This window comes from Aspergillus bombycis, assembly GCF_001792695.1.
Source record: "Aspergillus bombycis strain NRRL26010 chromosome Unknown contig00001, whole genome shotgun sequence".
NCBI classification, from domain to species: Eukaryota; Fungi; Ascomycota; class Eurotiomycetes; order Eurotiales; family Aspergillaceae; genus Aspergillus; species Aspergillus bombycis.
The window spans coordinates 101,570-116,086 of NW_019170003.1; the positions used below are offsets into that span (position 1 = coordinate 101,570).

A 14,517-nucleotide genomic window follows, 5' to 3' on the forward strand; every position below is an offset into this window, starting at 1 on the left:
ACGTCGGGCACTCGATGGGGTTTAGTTTGTTGCTGGCCGTGCGTTGGACGGATGGCGGGTGGTGCCGATGTGTCATCGGTTGAATCAACTGGTAGGTAATAATTTAGTCTATTATGCCTACGAAGCAGTGCTCCTATACTATGGTGGTAGAATGGCTGTTGACAATTACCGCTGTCATATAGAGTTAGCAGTGAAAGACAGGAGTGTAACCAAGACTCACAAGAGCAAGTCACCGTCGGGGGTCCTCAAGAGGTACTATTAGCATTCCTTCGATACACCTCTGTCATACCTATGAGTTATGCAAGCCCTATGTGATGTGATCCTGCATGTTTTGTATAAAAGCGGATCCATCGGTAGATTTTGGCCAAGGTGGAAGTTCCAGGAGTGTAAGAAGGTTCTCTTTGTTTGTTCCGTGGTATCATTGGTTTCTCTGCTAATTATTACAGTTTGAATTATTCTGGTTGTTTGGGGTAGGGGTACGAATCGTGAAGGCCGTGCTGAAGCTCCGATATATATATCCTTAGCCGCAGGGTATCTGCTCCAGCAGCCGAGTCTCAAGATGTTTTGTCAGGTAGCTCCGGATTTCCCGTTTGTTTCTCTTTGTCTTTCTTTCGGTTTCCTTCTAGCCTGTCCCCCTCTTCTTGTCAATCCACGAAGTATTGGTTTCTGCTACATGAGACAAGTCAAGGAGAAAGGTATCTATATAATCCTTATAGTGCGGACCGCACAGTACATACGACCATAGGGTGTGGAGAACAGGGCTTCCCGTCCGCTCAGCCGTACTTAAGCCACACGCCGGGAGGTTAGTAGTTGGGTGGGTGACCACCAGCGAATCCCTCCTGTTGTATGTTTTTTCTTTTTTTCTTTTTTTCTTTCCCCCCACCTCTCCCTTGCCATTCTTTCTTGAACTACTGCGACCTATGCATTCAATGCTCTTCCTTTGAAAGCGTTTAGCCTTGTCGTGGGGGAACCGTACCGGATCGGATCAGGTGACTACCACCGGAAGAACCAGGCTGTCGTTGTCGTTGTCGGACACTGCCGGGACTTCTTTCCTTAGTCATCAACGTGTCCTCCCCGGCCAGCCGGGGAGGAAGAAGAAGGTATACCGCATGCGCCAGGATAACACGACCCAACAGGGCGGAGACATTGTTCCGGCCCCTCCCTACAACTTGAATACAGTCAATCTTTTCCAATGCGGAATGGGTTCGGAAGCAGAGCTCTGCGACCTCGCCCACGGCTCCGAGCTGGCGGCTCTGTCTTGCCGAGAGTGTAGGAGACGGAAGATCAAGTGCAGCCGCGAGCTTCCCGCCTGTGGCGCCTGCATGGGCTCTGCGAACGCCTGTGTATATCCTGCGGGGCCTCTGAAACCCGGTCCCAAGGCTGGCCACTTTCGCCCATCGAAGAAAAGAAGGCTGGAGCTTCAAAGTCATTCGCCACGGCCGATAGACATGGGCTTGCGCACGACAGTTCCTCAACACAACACGAATGCTGAGCTTGCGGAGTCGTTTGTATCTCATTCCCCGGAACAGGGCTCGAGAATAGATGCCAGTGCCTCGAAAGAACCAAGTGGCGCCTCCCTGTCCAGTCAAAGTCCAGAGCAGAGCCCCGCTGTCACCCATCGAAGGCTTTCCTGGCTGGTTCATCCCAATCACGAACCAATATACAAGCCGTCAGATTGGACGGAACACTCGATGATCGAGCCGTTGACGGACCAATGTACGCCGCTTTCCCTCCCGGCGAGCCTCATGGAGTCGATTTGCGACACTCTCCACACTGATGAGGCGGACATTCATCACCTGTATGGATTCACTTTCACTCACCTTTGGTTTATGACCCGACAGAATGGACTGATGAGAATCTGCAAACCCATAGCGTCGCTCTTTACTTTGACAATATGATGTCGTTTACATTGTTCACTCCGCACTTGCTGAATATCAAGTTCCAAGCTGCGGCACCGTCGCACGTCGCTGCTTTGCTGGCGGCAATGTTCTCATTTTCGGCCCGGTTCCGACTAGACAGCACAAGTACGAATGGCGTTGCCGCTGTTGCTGAACATCCGCGAACATCGCCAGGTGTAAACGACTTTTACCGAATTGCGACAGCGTCCATTGACCAGGAGCTCATGGACCTCAAATCGCCACCGCCGCTTCTGTTGCTGCAAGCCATGGTCTTGTTAACATTTCATGACCTGATTGAGAGTGCAGAGGGTAAGGGGTGGCGATCCCTGGGTCGTCTGGTCCGCATCGCGTATGAGCTCCGGCTTCATCTGGTGGACCGGGATGTCAGCCATTTCTCAGTGGAGCATCCGGATACGTGGTCGATGAAGGAAGAACGTCGTCGAGCCTGGTGGGCAATCTGGGAGCTCGATGTTTTCGCTTCTACGGTCCGTCGACTTCCCCCTGCAATTGATTGGAGTCAGAACTGGGCCATGTTACCCGTGGACAATGAATGCTGGCTCCAAAAGAAACCGAAGCCAAGTTGCTATCTCGTTGCCGATCCCATGGAACGATCCAAGGTTCTTCAACACTGCGGCAGTCAATCAGAAAAAGCATGGTTTATTGTGGCCAAGTCCCTCATGAGGACTGCCTACTGTGTGTCGAACTCGCAGGAATACTTCTGGTCTCCCCCTTCTTCCTACCCTCCCCAACCAGGCCGACCGCCATTGCCGCAGCAGCAGATGTCGGCTCAAATCAAATTGTCGCAAGAAATCGTCAACAACGCCCTGTACTGCTTCTCCGTTGCCTTGCCGCGCCATTTGAGATATCGAGGCCAACATCTCTTTAGCAATGTCGCATCAGCATCCACGAGGACCAAGCAACGTGACTCTGACATTTACAGCATTCAATGTATGCTCAAAACTACCGCCTATATGCTGAACGATCCCAATGCACTGGAAACTGCATCCCGGTCGACCCAGTTCGATTCGTCATTGTCCCCACAACAGCAACAGCAAGAGGTAGAATCGGAGAAGCGTCAGGAAAGCCAGCAATCTTGTGAAATGGACAAAATCCTGGCAAAGAACCTCTCCATGGCGGATGCAATACTATCCCTGGTCCGTAACAGCGGCCCAGACCATGTTCATCTGGTCAATCCATTCTTCGCAAGTACGATTTGGCTGGCCACAGCAATATTTGTGGTTTACAAACATCTTTGGGTTTTTCATGAGGGTTCCCGCGAGCGACTTCTGGTGGAGTCCAACGTCGATCTACTGCGAACTACCTTACGCCAGTTTGTGCAATGGTGGAATATGTCGGATATTCTGGAAGCAAAACTCTCCGAGCTCGAGAAGGAGCTGGTGAGTATGCGGAAGATGGGAAGTGGAGGCGCCGACTCGAGTGACTTACAACGACAAGAACGACAACAATACTTTCTGGGAAATGAAGGACAGGAATTTCTACCAGAGTCGATTGGTGCGAACCCTACTGTCCCGTATCCACCAAGAAATAGCAGCGACGAAGGTGCAATCCCATGCGACGTGCTGCTCAATGGTGGCAGTAGCATGGTACATGACAGACTTCCACCCGGGAATGCGGATGAGCTGGGCTCAGACGAAACCTTAGGCTTGATACAGGATAGAGGGTCTTTGCCCTTATTCTACGAGAAAGGCTCGGGACCATTCCATGATGATTTGTTCTACAATGTGGAGTTGCAAGGGTTTTTGGATGGCATGTGGGCTGCATATCGGGGGCAGGACCCATGAGGATCATCTACAGATACAGATCGATGGTCATTGATGCCCAAAATAGAGTGTTTACCAGATTGAACGATGTAGCTCTGGAGTGAAGATGGCACAACAACAGGTAGACAGACACTTAATTGGAGGCAAGGCTACGGCAATGCCTGCGGGGTTTAACACAGGAACCTATTACAGGCGGCAATAGATTGCACTTGTGTAAAGATGCTAACTAGATGAAGAGATGTGTACTCATGCATCACAGACCGAAGGGACAGTCGGAATGGTCAATCGACTCGCATGAGGTCCGCCGACATGCAGAAAGTGTTTACCGTGGTTAAAGTTCTGCATAGCTCCACGCAATTCGGGAAATTCGGCGAGCGTCATATTATGACCCGCTACCTTCAGAATCAGCTTCTCGCCCGGGTCAAAGTATATACCCGTCTGCCACAGGCCGATGTCCAATTCGACAATTTCGCCAGGGGAAATCGGCTGCCGCGAAGAGTAATCATGTTCGGGCCACCACTCATTGCTCAGGCCCTCGTCGAGGGCACGGTGACTCGCCCGGAGGCACCCTGTTGGGCCTAAATGCACCAGTGGATTGATCAGCTCAACCGGCTCGGGCATTTTGCAGATCTTCCGGGCGTCGGCGGGGATGTTGATGCTCCGCAGGACCTTGCCGGTGGAGTCTGCCTTGCGGATTTGAACGAAGACATCCATATCGGCTCCCTGTTCGCAGGACATGTACAGCAGGGCCCGTGCTGATCCAACGAGGGCACATGGTTTCTCGAAGGTATGAACAAACGAGAGCTCTTCCGAATCCGCATCCACCTGCTGGAATGGGACGTCGGAAATGTACGATAGCGTGGTAGCGGAGGGCGCCAGCTCTTCAGATAAGACATTCTCCTTGTGGAGGTACAGCCTTTGAGCCGTGGTGCTCGGGATGGGCCAATTAGGGAAGGGCAGATTGATCAAAGGTTCCTGCCACGGGCTTGGGTTAGCATTCCATTACACCGCAAGCCGGTCCGGCTTATGCTCCGTAGGTCAGTACCTTGTTGTATCGCAGCAGAGACACCCTCGCCTTTGGGGTTTCCTCCCACCCGTTGCGAATGCCCTTGGTGTAGAAGTCGAAAAACCTTTGCAGCTCGTCGTTGGTGGAGGTTTGGTAGAGATCATGCCACTCCTGGGTCGCATGCACTCGCAGCCTGTCCCATCTGGTTAACCGACCACATCAGTCCATGGGAGAATATGTCCACTGTACCATTTGTTGGCATGCGGGATTTCAGTAAATCCACGGAATGAGCCGAATGTATGAAGGAAGGTGGAATAGCTGGCCAGAACATAAGCAGGGACCGTGATCTTCTCCATCGCGGCTCTTTTGCCTGCCCAGTATTCGTTCATCAGAGGATACTTCTGCAACATGCCAATCACATCCTCCTGCTGGTTCCTGCCTATAAAAGATATGAGTTCTGACCACCTCCAGGCTGATGATGCAGATGACTGCTCTCACCTCTCAGTAAACTGGAAAGAAAGTCCCAAAACGGAGTCTGTGGAATACCACCTCGACAGAGGATGTCCCGGTACAAATCTCCCGCGCCTCGAGGGGGGCAATGCAGCTCAAATGCGGTGGCTGCGTGGCAGCAATAAACCATTGCACAATGCCTAACCAGGAATTGCCGACCAAGGCCACCTTGCCATTACACCATGGGAGGCCTGCCACATATTCAATCGTATCGTGTCCATCGTTGGCCTCAATGTCACCGAAATGCCTGATTTCGCCAATTAGGTACGTGGCAGATCTGGCGCTTGTTGTCGGGAGACACTTACTGAGTAATGCCCTCGGAGTCACAAATTCCCCGAGAATCGGGATTCACAATTGCATATCCTCTCGCCGTCCATTCGGCGGGATCAGGAGCCTCGAACTTCTCCAAGCCCGACACACGATCGTGAGGAACCCCCACCCGACCCGGGATCATGTCCAGTGGATCAAAGCCTGCGGACCATAACATGAATAAGCCGAGGACGAATCACAGAAGCAGACGGGGCAGTAGAAACCAACCACCGGCATGGCCCGAGGATCTCCCATACGGACTCCAGGACAGCAACGCCGGGACCTTGTCTTCCGCAGAGTTACGGGGCCTGAAAATGTCCATGTAGATGTGGCAACCGTCTCTCATCTGCACACGGACATTTCTCTCCCAAATGGTTTCCACCTGGAACGGCGCATGAGTGTCGGTCAGCTTCCAGCCCGCGGGCAAGATCTTCGTCTCATGTTTTGTTCCGTTGTAGCCCTTCGTCGTGTCGGGGGCCAGGGTGGCCCGCAATAGAGGAGTGATAGTTTGGCGTGTCATGATGATGCTGCTGTGGTGGTGCTTCTCCGAGGGGCGAGTCCTGTACCAATAAATATACGAGCTTCAGCAGTCCCTGAGCGACTCTCCTCTTCGTTATTGGTGGAGACTCGGACCAATTTTGATTCGTGAGTGAGCCGCCACATATCCGGGGAGCAGGGCGCTCATGGAACGGGGGGGAACGTGCCCATCATCCACTTTTACAGGGAACACCTGTTCCGGCGGTGCCAGGGTGGTAATGCCGGAATGCCGGCTCAATCTCCACTCCACAGCTGTCCCACGTCCCTCGAGCCAAGGCGACGAGCATCCCCGGTGTGCTGAAGAGACAAGGGGTGGGATGCGATATGGGGTCGTCCCTGGTTCTCCACGATTGAACCGCCACTCGAAGCCGGGGGCTTCGGGCCAATTCTGATTGGCGACCCGGTCGGCCCCACATGAAGCTTAATCCGGCCGGCACAATTCGTACTGGTTCGGAGGAACGGCCGGGGACGCCAAGGACAGAATCCAGAGCTTCTTCCGCGGACATGTCGATCTTGATCAATACTGCGGTAGCGATATCCACCGCGATGCATATATCCGGGTCGGGTCGACGAAGCGAAGGAATGACGAACGCCACGTCTCTCTGCTTTCGACCAGGTCCCCATATCCCACGCCGATCCCCCTTTTTGTGCAGCCCTGATGGGCTGACTCTCCGTGACGATGATCCACCTCCAATGACATCCAGGTACATGGTACACTGCCGTACCATGGCGCGATTCGGATTCCACCATGAAGACTGGGCACCGCTCTGCCCTGGTGGGCTGCGTATGATGTGGTCGACCAGGGCAGGTCCATTAAAATCGCTTTTGAGGGCCGCGCATCCTCGAGACAGGACTCACCTGTCAGTGTTGAGGAGAGTGCTTCGGTATAAACTAGCAACGCTACGGCCGCCGGCAATGATCTCCCATAGCTTCCCAACTCTATCCTGTCGGGCCCTCGGGGCGTTGCACCGAAGGTTCAATCATCGCCAACACGATTTCGTGGCACCTCCCCCCCGGAGTGCAATCTGACAGGTCTGGTCCTCAAGTCACCGCTTCCCCAGAGATGCAATGTCTATGACGTCATGGGCTGACTTTTTCCGAGTTGTGGCGTGAATAATACAAAGTATATTGTTCGTCGTATTCCCCTTCTCGGATCTCGCAGAGTATATTATGCTTCGTATTCCCATTCTCGCCGCCCTTCATGCTTTCCACCCATCCGAGTTGCGGTAGGCGGTCCCCGCTACGCAGCACCTAAGCCCTGACAGTGGAGTCCGAGTACTGGCGCCTGGTTTCGATTGTGGTTCCAATCATCTGCGGTGTCCTTGCGACGGTTTTCTTCCTTCTCCGCCTGTATTGTCGCCGCGCCGACGGCCAGGCCTTCAAGATTGATGATCTGATGATGGGCATGGGACTCTTATTCTCGTATGCAGTCACCGGCTGTACGACCTTCAGTGAGTGATTTCGCATTTATCCCCGGGGCAACTGGGGGTCCTACCGGCGCACACACACACACAGACACGCCGCCCAGGGGAAACAGATGGATCTTGCTAAACCCTGATTAATCAGGCGCGGTTCATCACGGCGGAAAACAACCCTCCATCTGGTCACCGGAGGAGGAAGAGCGTCACTTGCTGGTACAGCCGCCCTGAACCTCATTTCCACGCACAGATTCCCATGTCGACAGGTCCACAATGCCAGATAGGTGAATCTGCTCGTGGTACAACAATACTAAGAACCTCCTTATTTTAGGTGTCCTGGCTGTTCGACAAATTATGGCCCTTTGCACAAGTATTTGTGAAGACCTCAATTCTCATCTTTCTGGACCGATTGTTCTCCGTGATACAGCGATTCCGGATCCTTGCCAGAAGTCTGATCGTATTCACCGTCGCATGGGGGGTTGCCGCAGTTCTTGTTGCCACCCTGGAATGTTCGCCGCCGCAATATTATTGGAACAAGAAGATAGAGGGACGTTGTATGCCCGAGCAAGCAGCTTTTTACAATGCCATTGGGTCCCTTGCCTTTGCTGAAGATATTATCATTCTGTTGATGCCCATTCCGATAGTATGGCAGCTGCGCTCAACCGTACAACAAAAGCTCGAAGCGACAGCGCTCCTTTCAATAGGCGCAATGTATGATTTTCTGGCTCGAGTATTCACACCTTACAGGCCATGTCTAACCAATCTGCTTTCCCTGTAGGGTCTGTGTTTTCAGTATTCTGCGATTTATTGAGTACCTCAACTATGTCACGCCAGAACAGGCCGGTAAGTTGCTTCACCAACCAATCTGTATCCTATGTACTCCTTTCTTTGCGTTGCCTTTTTCTTTCTTTCTTTTTTTTTTTTTTTTTTTTTCGTTTGCTCGGCTCTGTGTGCTGATGTATTCCAATTTGCGCTCAAATATAATAGGGTTAGCTGCTAAAGGGTCACTGTGGGCAAACTTGGAGCTGTACTTTGGAATAATCTGTGGATGTTTCCTTGTCTGCAAGCCACTCCTTCGCAAGATAAGGATGTGCTTAAGGGTTGTGAGTCGTGCCATTTTGCCTGAGACTTCCGGGGACCGACGTGGGTTATTTTATCTTTCAGGATTACCACCTGTTGTTGTTCAGGACGAACACTGTTCCGAACCCTGTCCGATACTATCGGAGACTTCAGCGGGTGGGAATACTGCAGCGGCTGAAACCGACCTCGAGAGCGTCGACATAGCTGAGGTGAGGCATGTTGACCGTTTCTTCGCGTCAGACGCTGAAGTGGGTTCAACTCCCCGAGGGATCCTGGAACAGAATAGGTACAAAGAGGCATGATCTGCAGGGACGATTCAGTTGATCTGGCCAATATGTGTAATATATAATCTGCATCACAATGAGACAAAAGCGCAAAGCATTAGACGAGGGCGGCCTCAGGCCCGAACTACTGCAGTGTTCGTTAGGGCTGACGATCCACTAATGTGATCATCACACCTCACACTTGATCTCGGTTTCGTCCGGGTTTCTATCATGGAGTTGCTTCATATATAGGTTATATCCATGGTTGACTGTGGGGCAACTGGAATGTTGGCATTTCGCCAACCAGACCCACTGGCGCTACAGATTCAGCCTCATGTACGAAGTACTGATTGTTCTTCCACGGAGCGGGATGGGGGTATTAGTAATCCCCAGATGAAGCGCAGTTAGTCAGCTGACGGCTTCCGCGGAGGCAGTCTTTCGCATAAAAGCTACCAAGCCAACCTTGGACTCGAGTTCCACGGAGGCAGGACAACTACTGAGTCAAATTGACAGTGTCTTGAGTCCTACAATGGAAATGAGTAATCAACCGAGGAAGGCATGCGATCTATGCTACACTCGCAAGATCAAGTGCGACGGACAGAAACCTCGCTGCTCGAACTGCATCAACTATGCGACGGATTGCACACATACGGTATTGAGCCGGAAGTCGAAGCCCAGAGCACAACGTAGTAGCGGGACCAAGGAGACGAACGAAGTGCAGAGCCTACAAGCTGAAGTACAGCGTTTAAAGACTGAACTCGTACGTATTCTCGGGCGTTGGAATAATGAGGATACTTAATCGTAAAAACTACAGGCTCAGAATCGAGATCAACATCAGACGCGAAATCTGACACGAGGACTCGAGGAGACGATAACAGCAACGCACGTTGAAGATCAACACTATGAGGACAATGATCAGACAGTCAGCTCACTGAAGCTACCTCCGCTACAACAAGCCATGATCATGGTCGGAATCTTTCTCAACACTTACAACTCGGTCCTGCCGCTCTTTCATACTGACACGCTCTTACGTCTAGTCGGCGAATGCTATGCCTGTCATCCCCGACAACGCGACCCAGTAGTATGGGCTGCCATCAACGTCGTCTTTGCCTTGGCTAGCCAACAGGTCCCAGGAGACGCTAGTAATGCCCGGTCTCAGTACCAGACCGATCAAACAATGGAGTATCTCAACAAAGCACAATCCATCATCTCGACTGTGATGCTGGGTGAGACCCACCTCCTCAACATACAGGTACTAGTAGGCATGGTGATGGTGCTTCAAACTGCGCACAATGTGACCCCATCATTGATTCTGATATCAGCAACCATGCGTCTCGTACATAAGTTAGGCCTACACAACCATGCAGCATCAACACATCTGGATCCTGTGCAAAGGAGACAGCATGCCCGCGTCTTCTGGCTGGCATACATTCTCGACAAAGACTTAAGCCTTCGTACCCAACAACCTTCGATTCAGCTCGATGACGACATTGACGTGCAGTTACCTTCTTCCTTGCCGACGACTAATGGCGATAATGACAACACGGCTGGCATCGTCATCACGGCTGACGGAAGTGCTAGGATGAATTATTTTCTAGCTCGCATTAAGCTGGCTAATATCGAGGGTCGTGTATATGACTCTCTCTACTCAACACGAGCAGTGAATCGAAGCCTGGAAGAGCGTCGCAATGCAACGGAGAGCATTGTTAACGCACTCGATGAATGGCGAGCTTCTATCCCACCCGAATTTAGCGCCAGTATGGTCACCTCGAGCACCAGACATAAACCGGTATATAGTGGATTTTTCTGTGTGCTACACTCAACCAGTCTCCAATGCATGGCGCTTGTTAGCAGGGCTCACGCTTGGGATGGACAATGGGTGAGTGGTCTTCGCAACCATAGCAGAGGAGTTCAGACACTGCAGCTACCACCAGCTTGGGAGACAATAGTACATCAGGCGCGAAACTACATGCTATTGTTTCGAGAGATTTGGTCGAGAGACGCCTGGTTCCGTTGGTGAGTAGTCACATATCACAATGAGCAAGCCGTTGTTGACAGAAACAGGATGACTTCATGTCCTTACACGACCGCCATGGTGCTATTGACGGCCAACACTTTGTACGATTCGTGGCATGATAAGATCCAGCTAGATATCGAGCTGATCGATTCAGCCCTTCTTTGGCTCAATGAGGCCATGAAGGAAAATCAATCGAAGGAAGCCCAAGCGCTTCGGGAAACTTGTGTTGAAGCTGTCCGAACGGTGAAGCAAAAGCTAGCGGAAGGCATCACAACGTCGTTTAGCCATCATGGGTTGCTGAATTATCCAGATATGTTAGAGCCATTCTATGTGTACACCAGGACGGAAGGGGTTTAATATTCATAGCTCCAAAGCTGGTTGACAGGATGCGGAAGGCGAACTCGATCGCTTCCCAGACTTTAAAAATTGCCTCTTCAGGTTGGTCCACTGATGAACAAGCCCTACTCCGAAAGGTTATATGAACCTTCAAGGAACTAAGTTCCAGACCATGCTAAAAGATCAAAACCAACAGTTAGGCCCTCCTTTCCATGACGTCAAAGACGACGTCGCCGTTGCCCTCATATTCATTCTCCACCAACAGATGTAACAATATACCCAACCGCTCCAACAACCCTGCATGATTCAAATCATAGCCTGCAAACTGCGGCCTGAATCCAGCGTCTTGGATAAGCTTTCGAGCGGTGTCGATAGAAGATGCGTTTCCACCGATGAAAATTATAGGTGGCACGCGGCCAGATGCCCACCTTTGCGCTTCCAGGAGTGTTGCAGGCATAGAATTGAAGGCTTTAAAAAGGATTGCCTCTGGGAAAGCTCTCTGGAGCTCTTCCGTAATGGAGGTTCTTTCCATGTACTTGAGGTCATGGTAATGGTTGAAGTTGGCATCCACATTGAGCGGATTCATTGTATCAATCACGACTTTACCCGAAAGCGTAATCCCGTCGCTCTGGAGCTCTTTCAAAATATGCGCCAAACGTGGGAAGTATGCCGACAGAATGACAACTTCACCGAATTTTGCAGCGCCCGTGATCGAGCCGTACTTCAACCGGGCTATCTCGTCCTCTCCGATGCCCCTTTCCAAGGCCACTTCTCGGACGCGCTCTCGAAGCCGTTCCGGATGCGTGTCTTTGCTGAGCATAACTTCATGGCCAAGGCGAATCCAGGCAAAGGCTAGACGCAATCCGATATTGCCTGCGTTCACGATGCCAACTTTCATTTTTGAAGTATATCTCAAGAATTTAGACTGAAGAGAAAAGGGAGATACAAATTAGACGCTTATTGAGGGAGCCTAGAATCTGAAAATTTCATGAGGGGCTGGATGAAGTTATATGCTGTAGCCTGTAGCCTAGGAGCTTGATAAGACTGGACAAAAGCCAGTGAGTTCCGCGGAGGCCATTCGGAATGTAATGCCTTACAATATATAGTAGGGTCTGCCATGGATTTCTAATTTGACTCTTGATATCCTATGGCAGCTGGCTGATTAATACCGGTCGTGGCGCTCCCAGATGCAAGAATAGCCACCTCCGCGGATGTCACTCTGAATGCAATGCTTTATAATCTAGTGGAGGATTTATAATGACAAATGCTAAGGTGACTCTAGATGAGTGATGACCGATAGATATACGTACTGGTGCTTCCATATAGAATAGCTTACCCAGCTCCGCGGAGGCAGACATGTGCTTATCTAGCTTGATGGAAATAGAATATAAATCACACAATGATCCCGAAGCACAACACGAGAAACAAAACACCAAAGTTGCTATTTCACTTCAGGGTACTCCACATCCATAACATCTTGCTGCAAGTGAACAACACCTGCGAACCAAAATGGCCTCGATCAACAAAGAACTATACGCTATTGCGCCTGGTTCGCGTGTTCTGGTCACAGGTGCCAATGGATTTATCGGTTCCCATGTTGTTCAGCAACTCTTATCTCTTGGATACGTTGTGCGAGGAACGGTGCGTTCCCAGAAGCCGTGGCTCGAAGAACTTTTCAGGTCCAAATTTGGACCCAACAGTTTCGAGTCGGTTGTTATCCCAGACTTGAGTGATCTGGACACTTTGAGCAAGGCAATGTCGGGTGTTAGCGGGGTGATTCATGTGGTATGTATACAAAGCCTTTCCGCTCCTCGCGGCATAGTTGTACCAGGCTATGAAGCCTATGATCAACTCTGCAGGACCTATTACTAACCAGCTAATTCTAGGCAACGGACGTTTCCTTCAACCCGAATGCTGAGGAGGTTATTCCGAAAGTTGTGTCCGCCACCGAGACGATTCTGGAAGCCGCCGCTAGACAACCAGCAGGATCGATTCAGAGAGTCGTCCTGACTTCATCAGCTTCAGCGGCAACATTACCACAACCGGGGGTGGAAGGGATTGTGGTCACTGAAGGTAGGACTCACTTTGCCGCCATCATATACCCAGGATATACACCAAATTTCTTCCCATATAAGAATCCCTATTTACTACTACAAGCTCTTGTGCTAATGACATGGATGACCATACAGACACGTGGAATATCGCGACGGTGAATGCTGCTTTTGACGAAAGCACGCCAGCAGATGCCAGGCCGTTCACGGTCTACGTTGCGTCTAAGACGGAGGGTGAACGAGCGGCGTGGAAATGGGTTGAAAAGAACAAGCCGGCTTTCGTGTTCAACTCGGTCTTGCCCTATTATACTGTGAGTAAACAAAAGCCCGGCAGTTGTAATCCGTCGTATGGGCTAATTCATATCATCAACAGCTCGGACAAGTCCTTCACCGCGAGATCCCTGGCTCCACCATGAAATGGGCGGCCAACCTGCTTGACGGTGACGTCGCCGCTTTCGGGTTTCCTGGACGTAAGTATCGTGAGATGCTTTCCACGTTGTTGGCCAGTTTACTGACAGGTATTTGAAATAGAATTTGTCGACGTTATTGACCTGGCACGCGTGCACGTCGTTGGTCTTCTGCATCCCGACGTCCGGTCTGAACGTCTGTTTGCGTTCGCCTCGAGTTTCACCTGGAAGGAGTTCGTCGGCATTTTGCAGAAATTCCGTCCGGGTAATACAAAAATCCCAACCCCTCCCGAGAAGGAGCTCCGAGATCTAAGTGATATCGTTCCTGCTCGGAGGGCGGAGAATTTGATCAAGTCATTCTTCGGGCGGTCTGGTTGGATTGGACTCGAGCAGTCGATCCAGGCTGGAATCGATAGTCTGGGGTACTAGAGGTTTTCAAGGCATAGACCGGACCAGGGAATTTGCAATTCTTATGTGCTATGTGGTGGTACAACGTTGCTCTGAATAACTGTGGGAGCTTAGCAGCCAGAATTAGTATAAGATGTATGAGTCAGTTTTGACCCCTTTGCCAAACCTGATTGTATTGAACCTCTTTCAATGGCCTTTCAACTGCAAACCCTGCAAACCTTTATAGAGCCAGCCAGTGGGAACGGGGTTCCAGTATTGTAGATCCACGAGTAGTAGGGGGAGAAGACGCTAGAAAAGAGCGTTAGACACAGAGGCCAACCTTCATTGAGAGCCCAGTATCGGGTGGCTCATAGAGTATTGGGTCAAGACTCTGGACTGATTTGATCATGTCAACCAGCAGTGGCAGTGCGACATCACTAATGTAATAGAAAAATAGGTGTTCAAGGGCCTTCCAAGGAGATCATATATTGAAAGCTCCAATGGCGTCGTTATCGAA

The 14,517-nt window shown here is 51.0% G+C and overlaps 5 protein-coding genes across 5 annotated transcripts; 3 read left to right on the plus strand and 2 right to left on the minus strand.

Annotated features, from left to right (window-relative positions):
* Nucleotides 1-1,109: 1,109 nt before the first annotated feature.
* Nucleotides 1,110-3,700, plus strand: ABOM_000044 (Zn(II)2Cys6 transcription factor; the record flags this gene model as incomplete). The annotated part of the gene is made up of 2 exons (XM_022527174.1): nucleotides 1,110-1,798; nucleotides 1,873-3,700. The coding sequence occupies 2 exons, from the start codon at nucleotides 1,110-1,112 to the stop codon at nucleotides 3,698-3,700; spliced, it is 2,517 nt and encodes an 838-aa protein (XP_022394930.1).
* A 225-nt stretch (nucleotides 3,701-3,925) lies between these two features.
* On the minus strand, nucleotides 3,926-6,024 carry ABOM_000045 (uncharacterized protein; the record flags this gene model as incomplete). The annotated part of the gene is made up of 6 exons (XM_022527175.1): nucleotides 3,926-4,654; nucleotides 4,725-4,878; nucleotides 4,935-5,173; nucleotides 5,232-5,442; nucleotides 5,501-5,666; nucleotides 5,733-6,024. The coding sequence occupies 6 exons, from the start codon at nucleotides 6,022-6,024 to the stop codon at nucleotides 3,926-3,928; spliced, it is 1,791 nt and encodes a 596-aa protein (XP_022394929.1).
* Nucleotides 6,025-7,242: 1,218 nt separating this feature from the next.
* ABOM_000046 (uncharacterized protein) lies at nucleotides 7,243-11,176 on the plus strand (the record flags this gene model as incomplete). The annotated part of the gene is made up of 8 exons (XM_022527176.1): nucleotides 7,243-7,267; nucleotides 7,307-7,492; nucleotides 7,608-7,675; nucleotides 7,791-8,170; nucleotides 8,238-8,302; nucleotides 9,237-9,562; nucleotides 9,617-10,818; nucleotides 10,867-11,176. 8 exons carry the CDS (start codon nucleotides 7,243-7,245, stop codon nucleotides 11,174-11,176), a joined length of 2,562 nt encoding a protein of 853 aa, XP_022394928.1.
* Nucleotides 11,177-11,351: 175 nt separating this feature from the next.
* On the minus strand, nucleotides 11,352-12,053 carry ABOM_000047 (NADPH-dependent F420 reductase; the record flags this gene model as incomplete). The annotated part of the gene is made up of 1 exon (XM_022527177.1): nucleotides 11,352-12,053. One exon carries the CDS (start codon nucleotides 12,051-12,053, stop codon nucleotides 11,352-11,354), a length of 702 nt encoding a protein of 233 aa, XP_022394927.1.
* Nucleotides 12,054-12,664: 611 nt separating this feature from the next.
* On the plus strand, nucleotides 12,665-14,042 carry ABOM_000048 (cinnamoyl-CoA reductase; the record flags this gene model as incomplete). Its single annotated transcript, XM_022527178.1, has 5 exons — nucleotides 12,665-12,940; nucleotides 13,042-13,228; nucleotides 13,345-13,517; nucleotides 13,580-13,676; nucleotides 13,738-14,042. The coding sequence occupies 5 exons, from the start codon at nucleotides 12,665-12,667 to the stop codon at nucleotides 14,040-14,042; spliced, it is 1,038 nt and encodes a 345-aa protein (XP_022394932.1).
* Nucleotides 14,043-14,517: the final 475 nt, after the last annotated feature.